At 34.6% G+C, this 27,240-nt stretch overlaps 1 protein-coding gene across 4 annotated transcripts in view; it reads left to right on the top strand.

Moving 5' to 3' along the window:
• The window catches only part of LOC126879629 (uncharacterized), a 442,662-nt gene that overhangs the window by 35,802 nt on the left and 379,620 nt on the right, over positions 1-27,240 (top strand). For all 4 annotated transcript variants that reach the window (XM_050642814.1, XM_050642813.1, XM_050642815.1 and 1 more), the window contains one exon: positions 19,881-20,005. In XM_050642814.1, coding sequence (XP_050498771.1) covers positions 19,881-20,005 — 125 coding nt within the window. The remainder of the gene's footprint in view (positions 1-19,880; positions 20,006-27,240) is intronic.

Below are 27,240 nucleotides of genomic sequence, written 5' to 3'. Positions count from 1 at the left end.
TGAAATGAACGGAAAAAAAGTTATAACCTCCAAAAGCAAACTTCTTACAAAATTTTCTCATATTTTTGTGTATATCTTTTTTGTTGGTCACTTGACGATAAAAAGTAATAGATATAAAATTGTAGAAAATTTAATTTGCTACATTTTATGTGTAATTACATTTTCTGTAGGATTGCTAGTTTTGAAGATACAGTGCGAAAACCTTTTGCACCCTTTTTTCCAATATGGCGGCCGGGGGACAAGGGTGGCGACCCCAAAAACTTGAACTTAAGCTTCTACTGAACCCCCCTACACATTAAAAAAATAAAATTAACTCCTCTAAGAAATGCAACCTAAATGTAACATTTTAATGGACTATATTGGTCTTAAATAAAATAAAAAAACGGATTTGTTTATTTTTTCACAAGGTACATTTTTGTTAGGCAAAGTTGTTTTGATAAAACGAAAACTGAGTTATTAGCAGAAAACTGATTAAAAACATTAATTTTTTTAATATAAAACTAACACTTTCGATAACGAATAAATCGAAAACTATTAAAATAAAATAAAATTCACGACCCCGGCTGTTCAGCTGGTAAATTCCAACAGAAAATGGACCTAGTTACTCAAAGGAGTAAAGACCAATATAAAAATAAAATAAAAATTCCATTTTTATTCAGTTGCAATGCGAAGGCAAAACAATCTTATTTTTCACTTATAATCGGGAGCGCAGACCAGCGCTCTGAATTGACGATTTTCGACTCTTATTGGAGTCACCATCGGAGATGCGTAGGCTTGCTGCTCTCTACTGGAAGTGACCAAACCATGAAAGTTTACCCCCGCATTGCAACTGCCGTGTATGGAGTAGGTGACTAGCGTCATCTGGCAACTGAAAGGTAAGGTAAAGTTTTCATCCTAATAGCAACATTAATAATATTGAAAAGTATTAAAAATATTACTAAAAGATTTTCAAATGAAAACTTTTTAGTCCATTTCCCTGGTGACACCTCCGTGGCTTCTAAAATTTGCAAACCAGATGGATGCTGAAGCGAAGAAGACAAGAGAGAATTCAAAAACTTACAATTCACGACCCCGTCTGTTCAGCTGGTAAATTCCAACAGAAAATGGACCTAGTTACTCAAAGGAATAAAGACCAATATAAAAATAAAATAAACATTCAATTTTTATTCAGTTGCAATGCGAAGGCAAAACAATCTTATTTTTCACTTAGAATAGGGAGCGCAGGCCAGCACTCTGAATCGACGATTTTCGACTCTTATTGGAGTCATCATCGGAGAGGCGTAGGCCTGCTGCTCTGTACTCGAAGTGACCAAACCATGAAAGTTTATCCCCGCATTGCAACTGACGTGTATGGAGTAGGTGACTAGCGTCATCTGGCAACTGAAAGGTCAGGTAAAGTTTTCATCCTAGTAGCAACATTAATAGTATTGAAAAATATTAAAAATATTACTAAAATATTTTCAAATGAAAACTTTTTGGTCCATTTCCCTGGTAACACCTCCATGGCTTCTTAAATTTGCAAGCCAGATGGATGCTAAAGCGAAGAAGACAAGAGGAAATTCAAAAAGGGAATTCATTTTTTTGAATTCCCTCTTGTCTTCTTCGCTTTAGCATCCATCTGGCTTGCAAATTTTAGAAGCCATGGAGGTGTTACCAGAGAAATTATCCAAAAAGTTTTTATTTGAAAATCTTTTAGTAATATTTTTAATATTTTTCAATATTATTAATGTTGCTGTTGGGATGAAAACTTTACCTTACCTTTCAGTTGCCAGATGACGCTAGTCACCTACTCCATACACGTCAGTTGCAATGCGGGGATAAACTTTCATGGTTTGGTCACTTCGAGTAGAGAGCAGCAGGCCTACGCCTCTCCGATGATGACTCCAATAAGAGTCGAAAATCGTCGATTCAGAGTGCTGGATTGCGCTCCGTATTCTAAGTGAAAAATAAGATTGTTTTGCCTTCGCATTGCAACTGAATAAAAATGGAACTTTTATTTTATTTTTATATTGGTCTTTACTCCTTTGAGTAACTAGGTCAATTTTCTGTTGGAATTTACCAGCTGAACAGACGGGGTCGTGAATTGTAAGTTTTTGAATTCCCTCGTGTCTTCTTCGCTTCAGGATCCATCTGGCTTGCAAATTTTAGAAGACATGGATGTGTTACCAGGGAAATGGACCAAAAACTTTTCATTTGAAAATATTTTAGTAATATTTTTAATATTTTTCAATATTTTTAATGTTGCTATTAGGATGAAAACTTTACCTTACTTTTCGAAAACTATTAATTTTGTCAAAAAAATGTATAGAACGTTTTTTGCTTAAAACGAATGCTTAGACTATCCATTCTGTAAAAATTGCGAGGTTTTGTCCATTTTAAGCTTCATTACTTGGAAGTGATTCATTGTCATTCGTTTCGTCATTCAATATTGGTCAAAATACTGTTAGTCCATTAAAATGTTACATTTTTTAGGCCGTACCTTGCATTTCTTAGAGGAGTCAATTTTATTTCTTTAATGTGTAGAGGGGATCAGTAGAAGCTTAAGTTCAAGTTTTTGGGGTCGCCATCCTTGTCCCCCGGTCGCCATCTTGGAAATGGGGTGCAAACGGGTTTCGCGCTATATCTGGTAAACTACCAACCCTACGGAAAATCTAATGAAACATAAAATGTAGCAAATTAAATTTTCCACAATTTTGTTTCTATTACTTTTTATCGTCAAGTGACCAACAAAAAAGATATAACCAAAAATATGTAAATTTTTTTTAACAAGTTTTCTTTTGGATGTTATAACTTTTTTTCAGTTCATTTTAAAATAAAATAACATTATAGCAATTTTGTAGAGGGTTTTTCAGCGAACAATTTCCACTATAAATTTGTTGTAATTCTATTTATTTATATAGGTTTTACAGCGCTCCAAACTTGACCAGATTCTCGAATGCTCATAGGGATACAATAAAAACAAAAGTTAGGCTTACTTTTCTATCTATACATATTTTTTATTCATACCATTTATTATGATTTTAACATTCCTATGCTATTATTAATCTGTTTTTGACCTTTCTTCCCACTATAAAACTTATAACTCTAAGCATATATAGAAAAGGCCCAAGAAGTTGTTTGAGGACAAGTTCGCTGCTTCAGAAGAAGAATGACGCAACCGCAAAATTCTTAAGCAGAGCAAAAAAAAACGATTTTTGATATCAAAATCATAAAGTATGACAAAAATTAGCCATTCACCACACCGTGGTCAGGATCTCGAGATATAAGCGTTTTTTGGGGTGTGCCGCTTGTATATGAAGTAACATAACCGTTTTCCTATTATATATTTTGACTTAAAATTTTCCAAAAAACTTGTTCATGAACTACATTTTATTGTTGTGTTGGTTAAAATTATAAACTAAAAGTTTGTCTCTCAACTTTTTTAAGTAAACATGAAACTAACGAAATATGATGACAAAATGTTAATAAATGAATAACTCCTTTTTCAATGTGTTTAAACATTTTGGAAAAATTTCATTGTTATCTACATACTTAAAAGATGACACAGTAAAATTTTTAAAAGGAAATATTTACAGCGACCAAAGATACAGCGAGGTAAATTTGAAAAATCATCAAAATTGATTTTTGGCATTTTTATATAAAATTTATTTTTTTAACATGTTCCACCAACTCTAGATAAAAATAAACTTCATATTCGGATTCAGCGACCTCTAAAACATAAAAATATACCAAAATTTATCATTCACCTTAAATTTGATTTTCGTGGTTGGCATAACGGTTAATGCCGCTCGTCTAATATATAAATAGAACAGCATTATTTTTCTACGAGAATTCGAGAATCTGGTCAAGTTTGGAGCGCTGTAAAACCTAGATAATAAATAAAATTTAACAACTTTATAGTGAAAATTGTTTATTGAAAAATCCTCTACAAAATCGATATGATGTTATTTTATTGTGAAATGAACGTAAAAAAAGTTATAACCTCCAAAAAGAACTTTCTTACAAAATTTTCTCTTATTTTTGTTTATAACTTTTTTGTTGGTCGATAAAAAGTAATAGATTTAAAATTGTAGAAAATTTAATTTGCTTCATTTTATGTGACATTAAATTTTCTGTAGGGTAGCTAGTTTACGAGATACAGCTCGAAAGCCTTTTGCACCTCTTTTTCCAAGATGGCGGCCGGGGGACAAGTGCCTCAACCCCAAAAACTTGAACTTAAGCTTCTACTGAACCCCCCTACACATTAAAAAAATAAAATTGACTCCTCTAAGAAATGCACACTAAATGTAACATTTCAATGGACTATGTATGCGCCAGTATCTTTATGCTCGACAATGCCCATCCACGCACCGTGAATATTTTAAAGGATTATTTCAATGAGTTTGATATTTGAACAATAAACATGGCACATAATCTAAATCATGGCAGAAAGCATATTTGGAATAACGCACTAGGAATCATGAAATTGTTCCATAGAACAATAATTTTTTTTTATGTACATTTGGGTTCAAAAATGTGTTAAAAAATAAACAAACATATTTTTTCCATATTCTTCTTCTTCTTATGGTGCCTATCCGTTACGGGTGTTGGACACTAAAACAAAAACACAAAAAGTCCGGTAATGGTCAAGTTAGACAATTTTCTATGATTGTGACGGCAGGATAGCCTTCTTCTTCCTGGACCTCTTTTTTACATGCACCTTACTTAGTAGGTAAAAAGAAGGATGTTAGGTGAAAGAATCGTCGAACAATCAACAAAACGGCTGTTGATCAACATTTTTGGCTTGCAGCTTATATTATTTGTGATATTTTAGGGGAATTTCTTCTAAGATGTAATACTCATCAGGAAGGTAGTTTCCGACATAATGAAGAATAGTCCTGTCGCCAGGGGGGTACAACGGCCTCCTTTATTCAGATGGACTTACCCAAGTTTTTTATGTATTTTGACTCGTAGAACACGAATTTTTTGGGTAACAGTTGATCCGGATGTCGATAAGATTGTTATTAACAAAGAACTTGAGGAATTACATAACAGCGATTTTTCGCAAAATAAAACATTTTTTGGTATTTTTTGGGTCATTCTAAGCAAAAAATGTTCTTATAAGTTTTTCCGTAGGATGCATAGTTTTCGAGATAAACGCGGTTGAACTTTCAAAAAATCGAAAAATTGCAATTTTTGATCCCGAATAATATACCTGGATCCCGCATACCAAAAAAAGTTGATTAAGAGCAAGCTGAAAATTTATTAATAGCTTAACGGTGTCTAGTCGGACAAACTTTGATGTATGGGAACACTGGAACAGGGGAAGTTTTAATTGTGGAACAAGTTAAAAATTTGGAACTCAGAGTACGAAAACGTTCCATGTATTTTGTCGGACAGAACTTCCAATTGATTTGTTACCATTTCATTAAACTCTTATGTAAAAAATCAGACTGGTTTTTATCACCAACTGGGCATTTTAATGAGTGTAACACGAAGAACATGTCAAATGGCAGGAATCATGTTGGTTAGTAATAGCAGTCTGATTTTTGCATGACATGAGAGTTTAATGAAAGGGTAACAAGTCAATTGGATGTTCTGTCCGACAAAATACATGGGACGTTTTCGTTATCTGACGTTACAAATTTTTAAACTGTTCCACAATTAAAACTTCCCCTGTTCCAGTGTTCCCGTACATCAAAGTTTGTCCGACTAGACACCGTTCAGCTATTAACAAATTTCTAGCTTGCTATTAATCAACTTTTTTTTTGGTACGCGGGAACCAGGCCTATAACTTTTGATTAAAAAATAAAATAGTAATTTTGCTTACCGAATTTGAAAGTTCAAGTCAAATTATATCGGTTTTGATTATTTGCATTGCTAAAAATTTATTTTTTTTATTGTTAAACACAGCTATAAACACATAGTGCTTAAGTGATGTTTTCAATGATCTCTCATTTAAAATCAAATCAGTAGGTAGAGTAGGTACAAGTGCATGCGAGTCACTTTCTACGTAGAATGCATTAAAACGCATGTATTGGGCACGGAAAACACTATGTGTTTATGGCTTTGTTTAACAATAAAAATAAATTTTTAATAAATTTTTAGCAATGCAAATAATCAAAACCGATGTAATTTGACTTGAACTTTCAAATGCGGTAAGCAGAATTGCTATTTTATTTTTTAATCAAAAGTTATTCGGGATTAACAATTGCAATTTTTCTAATTTTTCAAAGTTTCACCGCGTTTATCTCGAAAACTATGAATCCTACGAAAAAACTTGTAAGAACATTTTTTGCTTAGAATGACCCAGAAAATACAAAAAAAATGTTTTGTTTTGTGAGAAATCGCTGCTATGTAATTCCTCAAGTTCTTTGTTTGTAACAATCTTTATGTCAAAATACATACAAAAAACTTGGGTAAGTCCATCTGAATAAAGGATGCCGTTGTACCCCCCACGGCGATAGGACTAGAAAGTTGGCTGGAGATTAGATGATTTTTATGAAAGTGGTTGGCAGTCCAGCAAGCTGAAGTTTTTCGATTAGGCCTGAGGCCCAGACCTGGTCGAAGGCTTTTTGGACGTCTAGGAGGATGCCTACTGCGTATCTATGACACTCATTGATATATTGGGAATGAAACCGGCTGCTTCAATGCATTTTGTGTAGAATGTTCAGCTCTGAATCCATATTTAAACCTTGGGGTGACGTGGTTTGTATCTAGGGTATCTACGAGTTTCCCTTTGAGTATCCTCTCGTATTCTCTGAGGTGTACCTAGAGCAGTGGTTCTCAATCTGTGGTACATGTACCACTGGTGGTACATATCATTATTTGAGGTGGTACACAAAACGCAAAAACATCCAAAATCAGCACTACTATTATAGTTAATTAGACCACCTAGCTAGATAGGTATTTCAGTTAGGTGGTACCAAAAATAATAAAAAGAATTTGGTGGTACATGACTCAAAAAGATTGAGAACCGCTGACCTAGAGTAATTAATAGAGATATTGGTCGATAGGATTCTGTGCTGGTGTGGGTTTTCCAACTGTGCTGGCTACCTTCCATGAGGTTGGAAAGTAGCTTGAGACAAGCATTGGTTGTTTTAGTAAGCAGCAGGATGATATTATAGTTTTATAGAATTTTCCTTACATTTTATCAATCCCGCCCTAACTCTACTGCATACATCTTCCTCTATTTATTCATTACTTGGTAATACCTTGGATTACCTAAAATTTTATGTATTACTATTCGCAATCATTTTACCATCGAAAGTTCTTATATCTTATTTTTTATAGTATCTATTAATTTAATCTTTAAATGAACATACTGAGCCACCCTTACGATTTATTTTTTATTGCCTATTATTTTATTTGTCATATGTGTTGTCTTTTAATACGGTATTGTAAATGTAAATGATCCATACGGTAAATAAAAAAGTGTGCATTGTTGAACATCTTTGTTTTTGTAAACAAGTAATAACACTTGGATCTACAGATCGAGGTCTCGTAAATTCCACGGCTTCGCGCAATCGTACTTGAGACACTGTGTCAGGTGTTGGGTTCTGTTTGAAAATTTGCGTATACTGATATTCTGTCTTGTGAATTTTTAAAACTTTTAAGTGTGGTTTTTGACCGCTGTGAGAAATTATTTATTTAGTTTTGTGTTTATAATTTAAACTCTTGTTTTATTTTCAAAGTGTTCTTTTTGTTGTAAGTAGAAAATGAATCGTTGTACTAAGTGTAACATAAACTTTTCGAAATCTTCGAACTTGACGGCACATGTAAAAAAACATCCAGGTAACTAATAGCATATTTTATACAGGGTGTTTGGTAAAGAATGGGCCATAGCTTAACCGTAGATTTCTGAGTTTAAAATAGGTCGATTTAAGCTAACTTACCTTAGTACAAACGTTGATAATATCCGAAATACAGGGTGTTAAAATTAAACTTTTATTTTATTTATTCTTGAATATTTTCTGAAAGGCATGGGATAACAACACGAAATTTGGTAAGCGAGGGCTTTTTGGGAGGAGAAATCTCCACCAAAACTGATGTATTACCTAAAGTTTTCTTTAACTGTAACAAATTAATTGCATTGTTAAAGGTACCAACTTTAACTCTATTATGAATTCGAGCGTTAGTCAAAATTGTAAATGCTCAGTAAATAATAACAACTTGTATTGAAAACAACATATTTTGTAATTTGCAAAAAAAAACATATTTGCAACATATAGGTAACAAAACAACATGCTTTGTTACCTATTTTAAAAAACTCTCCATCATGCTCCATGAGAAAAGAAAATAAAACTAATTTCATCCTTTTCGTGTCTCAGATGGCGTAGCTACTTTTGCTATATAGGCCAATCAAGTTATGTTTTTACTTGACATAACGGAAAAGACGAGGTGTGACAGTTGAAATGTGTAGTACGAGATATTACAAAAATACTACCATCTTGGGATTCATCAATTTTTTAGTGGAACAGTTTTTAAATAAACAATCAAAACGTCAAACTTAGTTTTGTGCTCATAACTTAAAAACTTGTTTATTTAGAGATTTGTCGTCCACAGGTAACTTTTTCAGAAAAAAAAAGATACATCGAATGCGATAAGCTAAATGAAAATCGGTTAATAAATAAAAAAGTTATTACAAAACGGACGACAAAACCGCTGTTTTGAGTATTGTTAATAACAATGTTATTGTTTATTAAAATATGTTTAAATATACCTAAACTTGAGGGCATTATGGTGTGTGAATGGTGTGCAAAAAATGGTCCAGATCTGTTAAATATTTTTTGCAAAATTGAATTGGTTTATAAAATTTTTTGAAAAACTCAAAAATGCAGTTAATTTGGCTAAATGAAAAAAAAGTTAAAAAAAAATTACATGTTCGTACACAAAATTATTTGTTAATAAATAGCAGTATAACAATTACAATAATTTCGTAGAAATTAGATCAAATTAAATGGCAATAAAAAATACGGAAAGCTGGTTAAAATACACAACTTCTAAAAAAAATGTTAGGTCCTACGGCCCTTGGGGTCTGAGATGGTCCCCTTTTTTGAAAAAATCACTGTTACGTTAATTAACAACACTAAGAGCTGAAATTAACCAGTCTTATATAAGAAAAGTTAATGTTTTTAACAAAGTTTTTAGCAATAAAAAATGTTAAAAATTGTTTAAACAGGAGTGTTAAAAACAAAGAGTATTTTGCGTTCCGACTAAAGTAAAAAATAGCGGGGGTAGTCGACTGACTGAATCGTGGGCACGGCTGGCGAGCGCCAGCAACCCCTACAATTACGTTATACGGACCACAAAAATCAACTTTAAGTTGAATGACAAATTTTGGTCATTCCTTATGTTTTCGAGGTCACTGAATCCGAATATGGAGTATATTTTTTTCTAGAATTAGTGGAACATGTTCAAAAATCAAATTTTATGCAAAAATGCGAAAAAAAAATTTTGATGATTTTTCAATTTTACCTCGCTGTATTTTTGGTCGCTGTCAACATTTCCTTTTGAAAATTTTACTGTGTCATCTTTGAAGCATTTAGATAACAATGAGATTTGTCCAAAACGATTAAACACATTAAAAGAGAAGTTGTTAATTTTTAAACATTTTGTCATCAGATTTCGTTAGTTTCATGTTTACTTAAAAAAGTTGAGTGACAAACTTTTTAATTTATAATTTTAACCAACACAGCAATAAAATATGATTCAATTAAAAGTTTTCCAAAAAAATTTAATTCAAAATATGCAATAGGAAAAATGTTATGTGATTTTATAGACGAGCGGCACACTCCAAAAAAAGCTTTTTTGTCGAGATACTGACCACGGTGTGGTGAATGGCTAATTTTGGTCATACTTTATATTTTTGATGGTGCTGAAAACAAAAATTAGGGTTGTTTTGAATTTTGCGTGGGGGAACATTGTCAAAATCCCAATTTTACCCTAAAATTAAAAAAAAAAATCACGTTTTTTTGCGTTTAACTCACTACAACTCAGTTCCATTTTAATATTTTTTTCTGAAATTTTTATAGTATATAAATATCCACAAGGAAAAAGTTTTCCTGTAGTTGGCTGTATACCATGTGATACAAAAAACAGTAAATCCTGTATAAAAGGTATATTTAAAAAACCCTCAAAAGGGCCACATCAAATTCACATAACTAGCTTTCGACTGGTTTACCAGTCATCAGTGCTTACGTGCAATGTACATGCTAGCCACCAAGATAGTATTATACAAAAATATGTGGGTCAAAGCCCAGTAAAAGTAGTCCGTCAAGGAAACATAGGTATAAAATGCTACCTTAAGCCTAGATCCAGGCTTACTGTCAAACCTAGTCTTTTCCCTTATGTCGAAAAACGGCTTATTTTTTATCAACTTGATTGATCTAATAACTACTCAACGCTTAGCTACTCTACCTACCTACATACAATTTGTATTATTTTATTAAAAAAGCAAGCATTTACTCTGCAAATTGTATATTTTGCTTTGCATTTTCATATGATAAAAACCGCGGTATTTATCTTGTACTTTCTTTTAAACTAGGTGCAATACTTAGGTAATATTATTATTAATAAAAAAAAAATTATATTAAAATACAGTGTTAAAAACTTTAATATTATTAGCAATATTAAAAACTTTAATAATATTAGCAATAATAAAAACTTTAACAGCGACAGCTTGCATAAATGGAAAATCAACAGAAATATGCAAAATACAAAGAGGTGTCAGACAGGGTTGTATAATACTGTCCCCACTGTTATTCAATTTATATTCAGATAGAATATTTAAGGAAGCGCTGCATAATTTGGAATGGGGTGTGAAAGTTAATGGAATTCTGATAAATACAGATAAATCAGATTCTGATTCTGATAAATCAGATATGCAGACGATATAGTTATTTTAAGTGATGATATAAATGGATTACAACACCTTCTAAATGCCATTGACACATTGGAAGAGAGTTTGGCCTAAATATAAACTGTTCAAAAACAAAATACATGGTATTTAGCCGTTTGGCCCATCAAGATTCACGGTTATATGTTGATGGTCATGTAATTCAAAGAGTACCCAGTTTTAAATATCTTGGTTGCCATATTACTGAACAACTAGATCCAGATAAAGAGATAAAATGTAGAATCGAGATAGCCCGCACGACATTTTTAAAAATGAGGTCATTTTTCTGTAATGATACCTTGCAACTTCAACTTCGAAAGCGCATGATTAAATGCTACATTTGGTCAGTCCTCTTGTATGGTGTCGAAGCATGGACATTAAAAATATCCACCATTAACCGTTTGGAGGCCTTTGAAATGAGGCTGCACAGACGTATACTGAAAATACCATGGACGGCTATGCTGACAAATGTGGCAGTCCTTAAGAGAGCAAATGCTACCCGCGAGCTGCTTGATAATATCAAATATAGAAAGATGGTCTATTTTGGACACGTAGTAAGGGGAGACCGGTATAATATTCTTCAACTTATTATGATGGGTAAAATCGAAGGACGCAGAGGAATTGGTAGAAAGCAGGCCTCTTGGTTGAAGAATATCCGGGAGTGGACAGGAATAAAGAAAGCAGAACACCTATTTAGAATAGCTCGAGACAGAGACAGTTTCGCCATGTTAATCGCCAACGTCAAGGGAACTTGATAGGGCACGTTAAGAAGAAGAAAAACTTTAATATATTATATTATAGTATATTATGAATCAGTAGAAACGATTATATTTAAATTTGGTAAATTATAACTCCACTCGACCACACAACTCGACACAAGGACGCAAATACGGTTGCGTGTGCGTGAAGCGTGGCTCGAAGCCGTGGAATTTGCGAGACTAGCTTGGTCTGTAGATCCTTGTAGTAATAACACTCCCTCTTTGTTGACCTTGATCACAAAAATAACCAAAAACTATAACCCAAGTTAGGCCTTGGTTTTGTTTTGTTAATGTACATTATACAGTGAGCACGTAAAGGTTGGAATAAATTCATTTTCTCGAGAATGGACGATTTTGGAAAAAATCCCGAAATAGTTGAAACTTATACTGACGAAGACGAAAATGCCATATTCTCCCCATATTTGCGGGCAGAGGCAAGTTCTTCTGTTATTCCTACTACGAATGCTTGCGAATCTTTTCATTCGCATTTCAATTTCTCGTTTTATAATACGCATCCATCCATATTATATTTCCTTAGAACAAGTTAAAGAATATCAAGTAGATAAGTATGTTAAAATTTAAAATTTGCATATTGCAAAACCTATCAAAGATAAACAAGTAAAACTGAAATTGAAAAATGTAGAAAATTTAATAATACGGTATCAATCTAATCAAATGACTAGAATGGAATTTGTAAAGTTTGTCTCTTATTATAAGTAGTAAATATTAAATAATAATTTATACGTTTTACATATTATCTATATTATAAACTATTATTATAATGTACAGAAATTAATGTCTTGTATTCGGATTTCGGATGCTTTCATAATAAACATTCTTAAATTACTTACATCTATATTTTTATTTTATTATACAGGGTGTTTCATTAATAATTGTCCATATAGTAACTGGAGAAACCTTTGCACAAAATACGAAGATTTAACCTAAAACACTTAAATAAAATGTGGTTCCTTACTGAGTTACAGGGTGTTTTATCTAAAAATTTAAAAATTATTTTTGCTCAGAATTTTAAAACTCTTCGACGTATCCTTTTCATACTTGGCAGGAAGTATAGGTACTGTACAGACTACTAAATTATGTTAAACAAACGTTTCTGGCTAGTACCAGAGGCGTGCGACGGGGGAAAGTGAATGGTTGACCCTTTACATATTCTACGCCACTGGCGGAATTGCAATTTTAGTCCAATTTTTGGATTCTACAATACTTTCTATAAAAATAATATACCCTTCATTCGTAACGATAAAGTCATTAGTTTCCGAGATCTTTGAATTTAAAAATAAAACGACACGGTTGTTTTGGTTAATGTTTTGTGTCGCTTCATTTTTAATTTCAATTATCTCGAAAACTAATCATTTTATTGTTACGAATGACGAGTATATTATTTACATAAAAACTATTGGAAAATCAAAAAATTACACTAAAATAGCAATTTCGTCAGTGGCGTAGAATTTGGGAAGGGTCAACCAGCCACTATCCCCTGTCATACGCCTCTGGTAGTAGCTAGAAACGTTTATTTATCTTAATTTAGTAGGGTGTACAATATCTACACTTTCTGCCAAGTATGATAAGGATACACCAAATAGTTTTAAAGTACTGGGTACAAATAATTTTTAAATTTTAATCACATGAATCATATCATAAATTAATCAAAATAACTGTGCCGTTTTATATTTAACTTCAAATATCTCGAAAACTAATGACTTTATCGTTACCAATGAAAAATATATTATTTACGTAGAAAGTATTGGAAAATCTAAAAATGGCACTAAAATAATAATTCTTCCAGTGGCGTAGAATTTGAGAAGGGTCAACCATTCACTATCCCCTGTCGTACGCCTCTGGTAGTAGCTAGAAACGTTTGATTATCATAATTTAGTAGGGTGTATAGTAGTCGCACTTTCTGCCAAGTATGAAAAAGATACGTCGAATAGTTTTAAAATGGTGAGCAAAAATAGTTTTAAAATTTTTAGATACAACACCCAGTAACTCAGTAAGGGACCACATTTTATTTAAGTGTTTTCGGTTAAATCTTCGTATGTTGTGCTAAGGTTTCATTAGTTACTATATGGACAATTAGTAATGAAACACCCTGTATACCTCAGTGAGGCGGTGAGGAAAATACCTATCAGATTAATACGAACCCTTAAATTTGGTGAGGAAAATACCTGTCGGATTATATGGTTTTACTTGTTGATGACGAATTTACCTCCGCCCTTTCTGAAGGTACTGTAAGAAAGAACAGGTACATGTCAAAAATAGACGTCTAAAAAGGGAATGAAAGTGGTAATTCACGTATTGGAGCCCTGGTTTCGGAAGCTATGCTCAGAAAAGCAAGCAAATCTTTCTTACTAACCAGTCAGTTAGATAAATTTCTCTCTCTATTACCCCTGTTGAGCTAAGGAACAAATAGCGCCAAATTACGATCTATTTATGGGCTTTCTTATCCCTTAGATTAAAAATTTTGAGCTCGTTACACTGGGCAGTAATTTATATTTTTTGTGGGGAGACTGAGTCAACGTTGACTCAGCCCCCTCACTACTTAAAAATAAAGATAGTGAATCGATATTTGCGGCAGAATTACGAGCTATTTATGAGTTTTCGAAGTGATATAGTTTTGATTTTTGAGCTTATCCCCTTAACCCCCAAACAACCCTTTAATTGATTCAACTCAAGAGAAAAATGGTGAGAAAAAATATATCGGCGCAATCTAAAGAATTATTAATGCAATTAATTTATTTTTTTAATTTACGATTTACACGATATAAACAAATTATTGTGTACTTTGGGCTATTAAAGAATTAATTACATTAATTAGATAAAATGTACAGTTGATCCCAAACCCTTTTTTCACTGCGTCATAGTTTATCGAATTCGCTCTAACGCATTAAGCTCGAACTGACAGACAATAACGTACGTCCGTGATTATTATAAGAACATAGAACTTCGAAAATTATTTATTCGTTGAAGGATATTTCCATATTAAAGCGACTTATAATTATTATTATAGATTTATAATAATTGTTTGACAATTATTACAATACTCTAAATATATAAGCAATCCATGATGCGAATAAAGATAATTTGAAGCAAAACTAATCTATCGTGACAGTATTTTCACAATATTAACGGATACAATGACAATTTGTAATTCTAGGTTAGAAATTTGGAAATATATGTAAAACTTACTTAAATATAAATATTTTAAAATCAATGGGAAAATCCCAGTATAAATATTTTTTTATGTCATTGGTATGTACGGACATTGTATAATGAAATTGAATTTTACATTTGTTTATTTTTTCCTTAAAATATTTATTATTTTATTTTAAATATGAATATTGTGGCAAATATTTATATAAATACTGATATTTACATAAATATGATTATTCTGACAACTGTTAGATTTAACTAAACTGTCATGCAGTGACTCGCGACATTCTTAAAATTTTATATGACGTCAAAATTAATTACGCACTGAAAAAGGGTTTGGTATCAACTGTATGTATAACTTTTATTTTTTTCGTAAAAATAAATTGCAATTCAATAATCGAAATGCGCGTATTTTGCAAGGTCATAAATTAGTAAACGATGTGTAGTCCCAAAATAATTAATTTTATTCATTTTAAACACAATTATCTCTTAAGCCGGGAGGATGGGGAGCTTTTCTTGCGACGGGGTTGTAGCTCAATAATCGAAATGTGCGTATTTTAAGAGTTTATTCTTAGTATTTGTATCCGCCATACGAATTATATCCGCGATACGATATATTTTAATTTTTCTCAACTTTTTCTCTTAAGTTGAATCAATTAAAGGGTTGTTTAGGGGTTAAGGGAATGAGCACAAAAATCGAAAACTCATCACTTCGAAAGCACATAAATAGCTCATAATTCTGCGGCAAAGATCGATTTAATATATCCGTTTTTAAGTAGTCTTTCTAGTAGTAGTAGTAGTAGTAGTAGTAGTTTTTCTGATAACCTGTTACTAAACTAGTACTAAAAGTTGTAATTATTTTTGGGGGTGGGTTGTAGGTATCAAGTGTACCTAAGTGTTGTATTATGCAGAGTGGGCCAAAGAAAACAGTCCACCTCGATATTTGGCAGTATTTATTAGATTTTAAGGAAATGAAGAAACAGGTCGATTTTTGATCTAAGGGGGACACATTTTTACGATACAAACATCTGTCATTTTTCAACCCCCTCGCTTCCATTTCCCCCATCCCTAATTTTTAAATAGGGAATAAGGGTCGTGTGCTACCTCATTTGAAAGATATTCAATTCTATATTCAGTAATATTAACATTGACATAATTATTTATACAGGGTGTCCAAGAAAAATTATTTTGAATTAAATTAATTGATACAAAAAGAAGAATGCATGCAATTTATTTAACTCAATATACATTCTACTACTGACAGAAAACAGAGCAAAATGTTTATTTGACAAATAAATATTGTTTTTCGCTTAAATTCAATATTCAACCTACCAAGAGGCAGATGAGTGGCATCTTGAACATTGGAATTAAGCGAAAAGCAATGTTTATTTACCAAAAAACATTTTTTCCTGTTTTTTGACAGCAGTAGAATGTATTTTGCATTAAATAAATTACATACATTCTTCTTTTTGTGTCAAGTTATTTAATTAAAATATTTTTTTCTTGTACACCCTGTATAAATAATCATGTTAATGTTTATATTACTGAATAGAGAATTGAATAACCTTTTAAATGAGCTAGACACGACCCCTATTCCCTATTTAAAAATAAGGGGTGGGGGAAGTGGAAGCTAGGGGGTTGACAAATGACAAATGTATGCACCGTAAAAATGTGTCCCCCTTAGATCAAAAATTGACCTGTTTCGTCATTTCCTTTTTTTTTCCTGGAAGCCGTCCGTGCATGCACCCCGGTGCAACTGCAGCTTTTCAGCTTATTGTGCTTTCTTCCATTTGTTTTCATGACACCCAATCCAATGTAGCAGTGCCCTTCACTAGTCTGTAAAGGTCCATTGGGTTAGTGCCATACACTGTCGGACTTGGTTTGCAGTCTCCATATATTGCTTGCCCCTTACGGTCCAGCGCCTCGCAATCGGACAATAAATGTCTGACTGTCTCGGCCTCTCTATTGCATAGTCTGCAGCTGAGATCTCCGTTATATAGCCCTATCGTGTATAGGTGTCCTTTTACTGGAAAGTGTCCAGTTAAGAAACCTGTAGTGATTTTGAGCTGATTCCTGTTCATTTTGAACAGTTCTTCATTTCTTTTTGCGCATGTCTGAGGTATAAATCTCTTCGCATGCTTTTGCGTGGGAATTTCTTTCCAGTATTCTTTGTGCTGTCTTCGTATCGTCTCTTAATCGGTCTCTGATTGTGCTTTTGGGCACTCTCAGTGCCGGTTCTGGACCGAAGTATCTTGTTGCTGATCCTCGTCTAGCAAGTTCGTCAGCTTTTTCATTACCAGCGATCCCTTGATGTCCAGGCACCCAAATGAGTTGTACCTCATTATGTTCCGCCAGGGTGTCAAGTTCTTCGCGGAATTCCCATGCAAGCCTTGAGGTTATCCTTGGGTTCTTTAAAGCCCTCAAGGCCGCTTGGCTGTCTGAACAGATATTGATTCTCTTATTAGTATAAGTCCTCAATCTGTTTATCCGTGCACAGTGCAGGATTGCATATACCTCCGCCTGAAATACAGAGGTATGTGTACATATTCTCCTAGTGGGATGGAACCGTTATAGTTCCTATCCTCACTATATACTCCTGATCCCGAACCATCTTCTGTCTTGGACCCATCTGTATACCAGGTGTGGCCCTCATACTTCAGATGTCTGCCAGGATCTTCCCATACCTCTCTGGAGTGTATTTCCACCTGGAAAGGTATTTCCATTTTATATTTGGGGATAGAATGGTCTGTTATCATCTTCCATATCGGATCCCCGCATATATCTTTAATGCTGCAGTGTCCTTTGCCTACTGCAATTTTGCTTTGATTTCCCTGCAGTCTTTGTAATCCCATCCTTGCCTCGCTTTTCACTGTGATGTGTAAGAGAGGAAGGTCTAGTAAGACTTCCATTGTTGCAGTTGGTGTGCCGCTCATTGCTTCTGTTATGCTGAGACAGACAAGCCTTTGTATCTTGCCTAACTTCTCTATAGCATTTCTCTGCTTCACCTTTGGCCACCAGACCAATGCTGCATACGTTATTGTGGGCTTTACCATCATGTTGTATATCCAATACATCATGTCCGGTTTAGGTCCCCGTGTTCTGCCATGTGTGCGTAAGTCATCATTAAATTGGCCATCGCTATTTTGGTTATTCGTTCCAGGTGTTGATTCCAGGTAAGCCTTGAGTCTATTATGACTCCGAGATATTTTACCTCCCTCTCCACCTTTAGAGAAATCCCCATGAGATTCACAGGTCCTATTCCCTCTAATTTTGTCCTTCTGGTGAAGGCTACTATTTTGGATTTGTGAGGGCTTACGGACAAACCTACCTCACTTGTCCATTTTGATACTACGTTCAGGGCCTGTTGTATGCTATCCCTGATATATTTTTTCCTGTTGAGCGTTCCAATCAGTCCGTCCATAACCAGATTCCACACTAACGGAGATAATACACCTCCATGTGGGCATCCTCTGGCAACCCGTGCTGACATGGTCTCGCCCATCAGTGTCGAATATACCACGCGACTTTTGAGCATGCATTCTATCCACCTGCAGCTTATTTCATCCACTCCTTTCAGCCGGATGGCCTTTGTGATAGCATCGAATGAGGTGTTGTTGAAGGCTCCCTCTATGTCGAGAAAGGCTCCCAACATCACCTCTTTGTTTTCCAGAACATACTCCACCCTCCGTACTAGATGGTGCAGTGCTGTTTCTGTTGATAGACCTGGCCTATATGCATATTGGTCTTGTTCTATTGGTCTTTCAACCAATATTGCATCCCTAATATGTCTATCTACCAGTTTTTCCAATGTCTTTAGTACAAAGGACATCAGACTTATTGGTCTAAGGGACTTTGCAGTCATACGTCCACCCTTACCAGGCTTAGGTATGAATGCTACCCTTGTCGACCTCCAAGCAACTGGTACATACCCCAGAGCAATACTTGCGCGAAGTATTGTACACATTTGCTTGTACATTGCTTCTGTACCTTTTTGCAAAAGTACAGGATAAATAACGTCCGTTCCCGGTGATTTATATGGTTTAAAATAACTTGCCGCCCATTTTATTTTGTCTGGTGTCACCATCTCTTTTGCAGCTCTCCAGCTTCCCCTATTTCCATATTTCATGGTAACTGGTCCTTCTTGCTGTAGAACTTCTGGTATCATTCTGGTTACTGACCCAGGGAAGCGAACATTGAAGAGTTCCCTCAGCGTCTCTTCACTGGTCTGTGTGTGATCGCCTGACTCCATCTGCAGCGTGGCGATATTGCTCTTAGGTTCTTTCGAGAGAACCTCTTGGAGTCTAGCCACTTCTGCAGTCTGTTTCCTCCATGATTCTCTTTTGGCTTTCCTTAGAGCCTTGTTATATTCAGTCAGAGCTTTGCGATATTCGCTCCACTCGCCTGATCTCTTTGCAGAATTGAATTCTTTTCTCGCACCCCTCCTTCTTTTAGCAAGTTCATTGTTCCACCAGGGCACTTTCCTGTTGAAGCACCTCGCTGTTACGGGACAGTTATCCTTATATGCTTCTATGACTATATCCTGAAATTGTTCAGTAGCCATATCTAGCTCTATTGTGTTCCTTATCCTCTTTATAGCCCCACGAAAACTATATGTCAGGTCTTCTTGATACGCTTCCCAATCAGTTTTTCTGGGGTTTCGATAAGTCTCTGTTTCGTGCTCATCGCCCGTTATTTCAAAGTTTATGTGTCTGTGGTCTGAGAAACTCACCTCATCAGACACATGCCAGTTCCTAACGATGCTGCTTGCAAATGCAGTCGCCATCGTTATATCGATAACCTCCTTCCTATTTGCAGATACAAAGGTAGGTTTGTTGCCTACATTTAGTATGTCTAAATTGACAAATGACAGATGGTTGTATCGTAAAAATATGTCCCCCTTATATCAAAAATCGGCCTGTTTCTGCATTTCCGTAAAATCTTATAAGTACTGCCAAATATCGAGGTGAACTGTTTTCGTTGGCCCACTCTGTATAATATGCACATATAAATTATAGAAGTCCTCATTTAAGATACCTTAAACAGATCACTTCTAATTATTCTTTGTTTTTTTTCAGGAATTTAACAAATTCTAGAAGAAGTTTACCAGATATTCCATCCGAACAAATAACTACAGTAAATTGGGATCCAACAGATAACTCATCGGAGCATTATGCAACTCTTGGACAGTATCAAAATGCAGGTAAATATGCTCATACAAATAAAATAAATCCTTTTGACTGTTATTACAAATCGAGGTTAGACTAAAACGTATATCTTGTTCTTTTTAACGATTTCTCTTAATAAATAGATGTGAACAACCATACCTGATACCATTCCTGAGTTTATGCTATTCTTTATTTTTTTCCTTATACACTCACGGAAAAAATATTGCATGATATTTTGAAATTATCATGTAAAGTGAAATTTTTTGTGCCGCAATCCTTAGACCTTCTAGACTGTGAGATATTATACAGAAGTTCAGCCACGATTTTCTGAGTCCTGCCCTTTGGAATACTGGAAGGTTAGAAAAAATACTTACAATTTATGGAAAAATCCACGGGTTTCCTGTTAGATTTTCCTCTGAAAATTAGATTTTCCACGAAAAAAAAAATGGGATAAATTTTTGAGTCCTGCCATATCTATAGAATTACAGGGTACTATCGATTTTATGAAGAAAATTTTTTGGGCAGGAGGTTTGCAAAAGAGCTTATGGAGTATATATATACAAACATGTAATGAAAATAATGAAATTTTCATGATTTTCTGAGTCCTGCCAGTTAAACATATTTACTTATTTTAAAATGATCAAAGGAAATGTTGGCAGCACGTCTTCTAATATTTAAGTGTACTTGTCCCTCGGAGAATTCTGAGGAAAATTTTCACCTTGGTTCCGTGATTTTTTAAGTCCTGCCTTTAAAAAGTTATATTATTCAAATGCAATCAATACTTTTTCCGTACTCGGCAGGACAGTTAGAAGGTTCTAGTTAGACGGCAGGAGTCCTAGATTTGTAAAAAAATTCGTGAAAAATTCCACCATGTTCAGTCATGCCATTTTGTATAATATGTCTCAAGAAAGTTAATATAGTAGTCTAAGAGCTGGGAGCGGATTTTGCTCGTGATAAGTAATATGGAAAAACTATACGGGGATATGTTGAATTAGTTGTGTACATGACTTTCCCCCCAACGGGCGGAAACCAGAGTGGGGACGAGGGTAGTTAAAAGGGGTCAAAGTCTCGGTTTTCATTATTTTTTTTGTGACGCTCATGATCGAGATAGTGCACCAAAATTTGGGAATAAGTAGACCATGACATAACTAAGTAAAATCCCCAGAGGCGGAAACCAGAGTGGGGGACGAGGGTAGTAATAAGGGGTCAAAGTCGCGGTTTTTATTTTTTTTGTGACGCCCATGATCGAGATAGTGCACCAAAATTTGGAAATAAGTAGGACATGACGTAACTAAGTAAAATCTCCAGGGTCGGAACGCCGCTTGGGGTACAAAGGGTGGTGGACACGGATAAATATAAAAATATAAGGGTTTTTTTGTGACGTCCGTGATTGAGATAGTGCACCAAAATTTGGGAATAAGTAGATCATGACATAACTAAGTAAAATCTCTAGGGGCGGAACGCTGCGTGCGGGACAAATAATGTGGTACGTCACAAAAAAAGCTGCGACTTTGACTCCTTAAAACTACCCTCGTCCCCAACTCTGGCTTTCCCCCTGGAGATTTTGTTGAGTGGCGTCATGATTTACTTACTCCCAAATTTTAGTTCACTATCTCGATCACGAACGTCACAAAAACTCTCTTATAATTTCTATATTTACCCCTGCCCCCACCCCTTTGTCGGCCACGCAGCGTTCCGCCCCTGGAGATTTTACTTAGTTACGTCATGACCTACTTATTCTCAAATTTTGGTACACTATCTTGATCATAAGCGTCATAAAAAAAGTAACAAAAACCGCGACCTAGACCCTTTATAACTACCCTCGTCCCCCACTCTGGTTTCAGCCTCTGAGGATTTTACTTGGTTATGTCATGGTCTACTTATTCCCAAATTGTGGTGCAATATCTCAATCAAGAACGTCACAAAAAACCTCTTATAATTTTTATATTCACCCCTGCCCCCACCCCTTTGTCGGCCACGTGGCGTTCCGCCCCTGGAGATTTTACTTAGTTACATCATGGCCTACTTATTTCCAAATTTTGGTGCACTATCTCGATGATGAGCATCACAAAAAAAATAATAAAAACCGCGATTTTGACCCCTTATAACTACCCTCATCCCCCACTCCGGTTTCTGCGTCTGGGGATCTTACTTAGTTATGTCATGGTCTACTTATTCCCAAATTTTGGTGCACTATCTCAATCACGAACGTCACAAAAAAACCCCTTATAATTTTTATATTCACCCCTGCCCCCACCCCTTTTTAGGCCACACAGCGTTCCGCCCCTGGAGATTTTACTTAATTACGTCCTGACCTACGTATTCTTAAATTTTGGTGCGCTATCTATCTCGATCATAAGCGTCACAAAAAAATAATAAAAATCGCGACTTTGACCACTTATAACTACCCTCGTCCCCACTGTGGTTTCCACCCGTTGGGGAAAGTCATGTACACAACTAATTCAACATATACCCGTACAGTTTTTTCATATTACTTATCACGAGCAAAATCCGCTTCTATCTCTCCGACTATAAGTCTATTTACAAAGAGGCAGGATGGTTGTATAGTTATTTCGTATATAAAAATAAATCTTTGAGTCTCTAAAATTAGTGCAGTATATTATAGAAACATATTCATATCACCACGATTTTCTGACTCATGCCATTTCAAGTTTGCCTAAAAAACGATAATCTAAAACCTCTAAAATGTATGGAGCAATGCATACGACTCCGTACAAATACAGTCAGAATTTACACGTTATGGAGGGCTGCTTCAAAATGATTCATACACCTTGAATTATTGGTTTGAAGTAATGCTCCAGTCTAATGGGCTCCCATAGGGAAGTGTCCTCGCGCCGATTCTATACAGCATATACACCAACGACCAACTCATACTCCAACAAACAAGGCAATTTATTTACGCTAATGATACAGCAGTCGCAGCACAGGGAAGAACCTTCAATGAAGTCAGAAGTGAAACTGATAGATGACCTGGGAGACTTAGCTCTGTACTACGATGAAAACCATCTGAAACCCAATCCCACAAAAACCCAGGTGTTTGCTTTCCACCTTAGAAACAACCATGCCCGAAGGACGCTGTAGGTGGAATGGCGTGGTCATATGCTGAAACACAAAGATACTCTAAAATACCTCGGCGTATGTCTGGATAAAACTCTGTCTTATCGATACCACTATCAAGATGCCAAGAAAAAAGTAAGTGCCCGAAATAGTATCATCCGCAAATTAACTAATACAAAATGAGCAGCACAACCACACACTTTCCGCACTTCTGCCTTAGCATTATGTTTTTCGGCAGCGAAGATTTGGAGCACCACTGTGGGCAAACTCTGCTCACGCAAAGGACCTCGACATGGCTCTAAATGAGACGGTCTGTATAATATCGGGAAGCCTGAAACCGACACCTATCGAAGAGGTTTATCCCATAGTTGGGATTACTTCACCATCTATCAGGAGACAGATCACGTCAGAAGTAGAACGAAAGAAGCAGGAGACGAACCGAAGACACCCTTTGAATGACCACCTTACAGCCATGTATGCTAAGTTCTCGGAAAAGCTTTCTGGAAACATTAAGATCCACCCCCTAAGCGCCAGAGATGCGCTGAGTACACCTGTGGTAAACGTCAGCTTCCACAACACATTTTTCCCCCTCAGAGGTATCCGACATGGAAAGCGCTAATCAGACTAAGAACCGGGGTTTCACGTTGTGCTAATAGTAATGGGGATGCCTGAAAAAATGGGGATACCAGGAGGACGATACCTGCGACTGTGGTGCGGTTCAGAATAGTAACCATTTACTATGCTACTATCATGCACAGAGATGAGAGAGATCTGCACAGAGAAAGACCTAATTTTAGAAATGACAGGGCCATCTATGTGGCCAACCATTGGAAGTATAGAATTTTAAGTTGTTAATATTCCGGACACGGAAAGGAATTACATGTTCTTATAAGTTTGTTAGATATTAATATTATGTACTATCAAAATTTATATTTGAAGCTTAGAAACATGGTGATAGTTGTATTTAAGTACCTGTACTGAAGCAGATACTACGTCTGACGCAGCAAATTGAAGAAATCTCTGAAGAAAATGACTAATTTGTATTTTTTTTATTTATTATATGTTTTATAATCCGATGCCCGAAGGGCACTAAGGATTATGAGAAAGAAGAAAACATTTTTTATATTTTGTGTTGAATTTTAAATTGATTAATTTATTTAATTTTGTATTAATTAGTTAATTTCTTTCACATTTTTTCTTTGAATTCATATTTAAATTCGATATACCAACTAAAATATATAAATTGTAAAAATTATTATTTTTTTTCCTAATTTCCTTTATTGCATTTACTTACATAGGGTTTACTGTAAAGAGACCGAACTCATTAGACCGAAAAGCACTTTACCGAAACCTCACTAGACCGAACAGCAGAAGACCGAAAAGCAGTTCTTTTTACTTGTCGCAGTAAAAGAGATAAGACTAATGTAATTACAACTAAATGTTATTTGGATGGTTATTATAAACAGTTAAAATTGTGTTAACGTCACTCTACCCTTAATTTATTCTTACCGTCACTAATTTGTTTAACGGATGAAAATTATTTCATATCAGATTGTACAGAGTAACAATTTACAGTCTATATATAAAATAATACAAAAAAAAATACAATAAACAAAAAGACAGATATACAAAATCTTAGCATACTTTACTGCAAACTTTTTAAATTTATTTACCATTTCGGTCTAATGCTGTTCGGTCTAGTGAGGTTTCGGTAAAGTGCTTTTCGGTCTAATGAGTTCGGTCTACTGCTTTCGGTCTAATGATTTCGGTCTAATTGTCGTGTACCCTTACATAGATATGACATACAGTAAAACCTCCGTTAACCGAAACCTTTTTAACCGAAACATCGTTTAACCGAAACTGCTGGCGGAGTCAATAATTTTGTCAATAAAAAGTAAATTTTTATAGCAAAATGGAAACAATTCGATGTTAATATTTGTCAACTTTGCTTTTATACAACTAAAGAAAGGAATTAAATATACAACACATTACGAAATCACCTCATAGTATTTTTTAATACCAACTTTGACCAAGAATACTATCTAATTTGATACAAGAAGAATACAAAAAACAATGTTATTTTTAACCGAAATTCTTGTTATCCGAAACGGCCTCCCCCCCCAATTATTTCGGTTAATGGAGGTTTTACTGTATCACTTAAAATTAAGACATTGCAGTTTAATATTAGATTTGAAAGGTGTGTAAGAAATTCGAGGCATTACTCAGGAAAATAATATCTAATACCGTACGATAGTTAGTTTTAATGCTATAAAAAATAATATTTATTATATTAAATATATTTGCGGTTATCCTGCCACGTTGTAAACGGTTTTAGATTATTGTTTTTAAGCATACTCGAAATAGCATGACATGCAAATTGTGGTGATATGAATATGTTTGGTGATTTATATTAACATTCTTGAGACATGTGCAAAATGGCATGACTCATAAAATCGCGGTGATATGAATATATGTTTGTATAACTCACTGCAATAATTTTAGAGATTTAAAATTCATTTTTACATACGAAGTAACTATACGACCTTCCTGTATTTTTGTAAATAGATTTATATTAACATTCTTGAGTCATGTGCAAAATTGCATGACTCAGAAAATCGTGGCGATATGAATATGTTTGTACAATACACTGCAAATAATTTTAGAGACTTTAAATTTATTTTTATATACGAAATAACTATACGACCATCCTGACTCTTTGCAAATATTATTATATTTATATTAACATTCTTGAGACCTGTACAAAATGGCATGGCTCAGAAAATCGTGGAAATTTCCACGAAATTTCTTACACATTTTTTAACCATTTATAGTATAAAAGGTCTATCTAATCATCCTGCCATTTTGAATGTCTATTTAAAGTAATTATTTTATATTAAAATTGTTTATATGACTCAGAAAATCACGGAATCATGATGAAAATTTTCCGCAGAATTTTCCGAGGACAAGTACACTTAAACATTAAGAGACGCCATGCCAACATTTTGTTTGATTATTTTAAAATAAATATGTTTATTTATTTAGTTGGCAGGACTCAGAAAATCATGAAAATTTCATTATTTTCATTACATATTTGTATATGTATATATACTCCTTTAGCACTTTTGCAACTCTCCTGTCCAAAAAATTTTCTTCATAAAATCGATATTATCCTGTCATTCTATGGATATGGCAGGAATCAAAAATTCATCGCAACTCCCCTTTATTTTTTCCATGAAAAATCTAATTTCCATAATTTTCACAGGAAAATGTCACAGGAAACTCGTGGATTTTTCCACAAATTGTAGGTACGTTCTCTACCCTTCCAGTATTGCAAAGGGCAGGACTCAGAAAATCGTGGTTGAACTTCTGTCAATATTTTCCGGTTTATTCCTGTTTCACAGGTTTAGGATTAATTTACCGAATGCGATGTTTTAAAGTTTCATATAAATGCTCGATCAGACCTAAAGGTTATATGGGGTATATAGTGGCCAATTATAATTTTTAAATTGAATTTCATCAAGGTAAGTATTCACTATCCTAACGCCATAACGACGTTTTTTAACGTGCATTAGTACGAATGGCAAAACATGATCTAAAATGTTTTAATGTATATGCCAGCTGTCATTCACCCAATCACCTCCACAAGTTCGGTATCTCCTTTCCAAGAAATACCATTCCATATCACATTATCTTATGTCCTTTTTTAACATACTTGGGTATCCTTTTCGTATCCAGCTCAAATCTGAAACAGTCCTTTACTTGATCCCAAAAAATTCCAAGTGTTTTTTCAATTCCTAAATCTGACTTTGATAAAATTTTGATCGTTCCTTCCGCCCGTAGCTCTGATGGAATTGCATTTGTAACTTTCACCGAATTACTTCCCCATTTGACGATGGGAAAACCTCCATTTCCATGAATCATTGTAACTTCTTTCTGCATTTGTATCGTCTGTTCTTCCGTTTTAGCTCCACTTAAGAAATCGTCCATATATGTATCTTTGATGATGGAATTACTGCAACTGGATATTGGTCCATATGTTCCTTTGCATTTAGGTCCTTCGCATATAGTCGAGGAAATGAAGCTGAAAAAATGGCAAAACCTCGCAATTTTTTCGTCCAGCATCGATTTGTACAAAAATTTGGAATTAGGCTCATTTCACCCTCTAGTTCATTTTCTATATTGAGCCGTTGTA

The sequence above is a fragment of the Diabrotica virgifera genome, chromosome 2 (assembly GCF_917563875.1).
Source record: "Diabrotica virgifera virgifera chromosome 2, PGI_DIABVI_V3a".
NCBI lineage: Eukaryota > Metazoa > Arthropoda > Insecta > Coleoptera > Chrysomelidae > Diabrotica > Diabrotica virgifera.
This window is presented reverse-complemented; position numbering and strand designations above follow the sequence as displayed.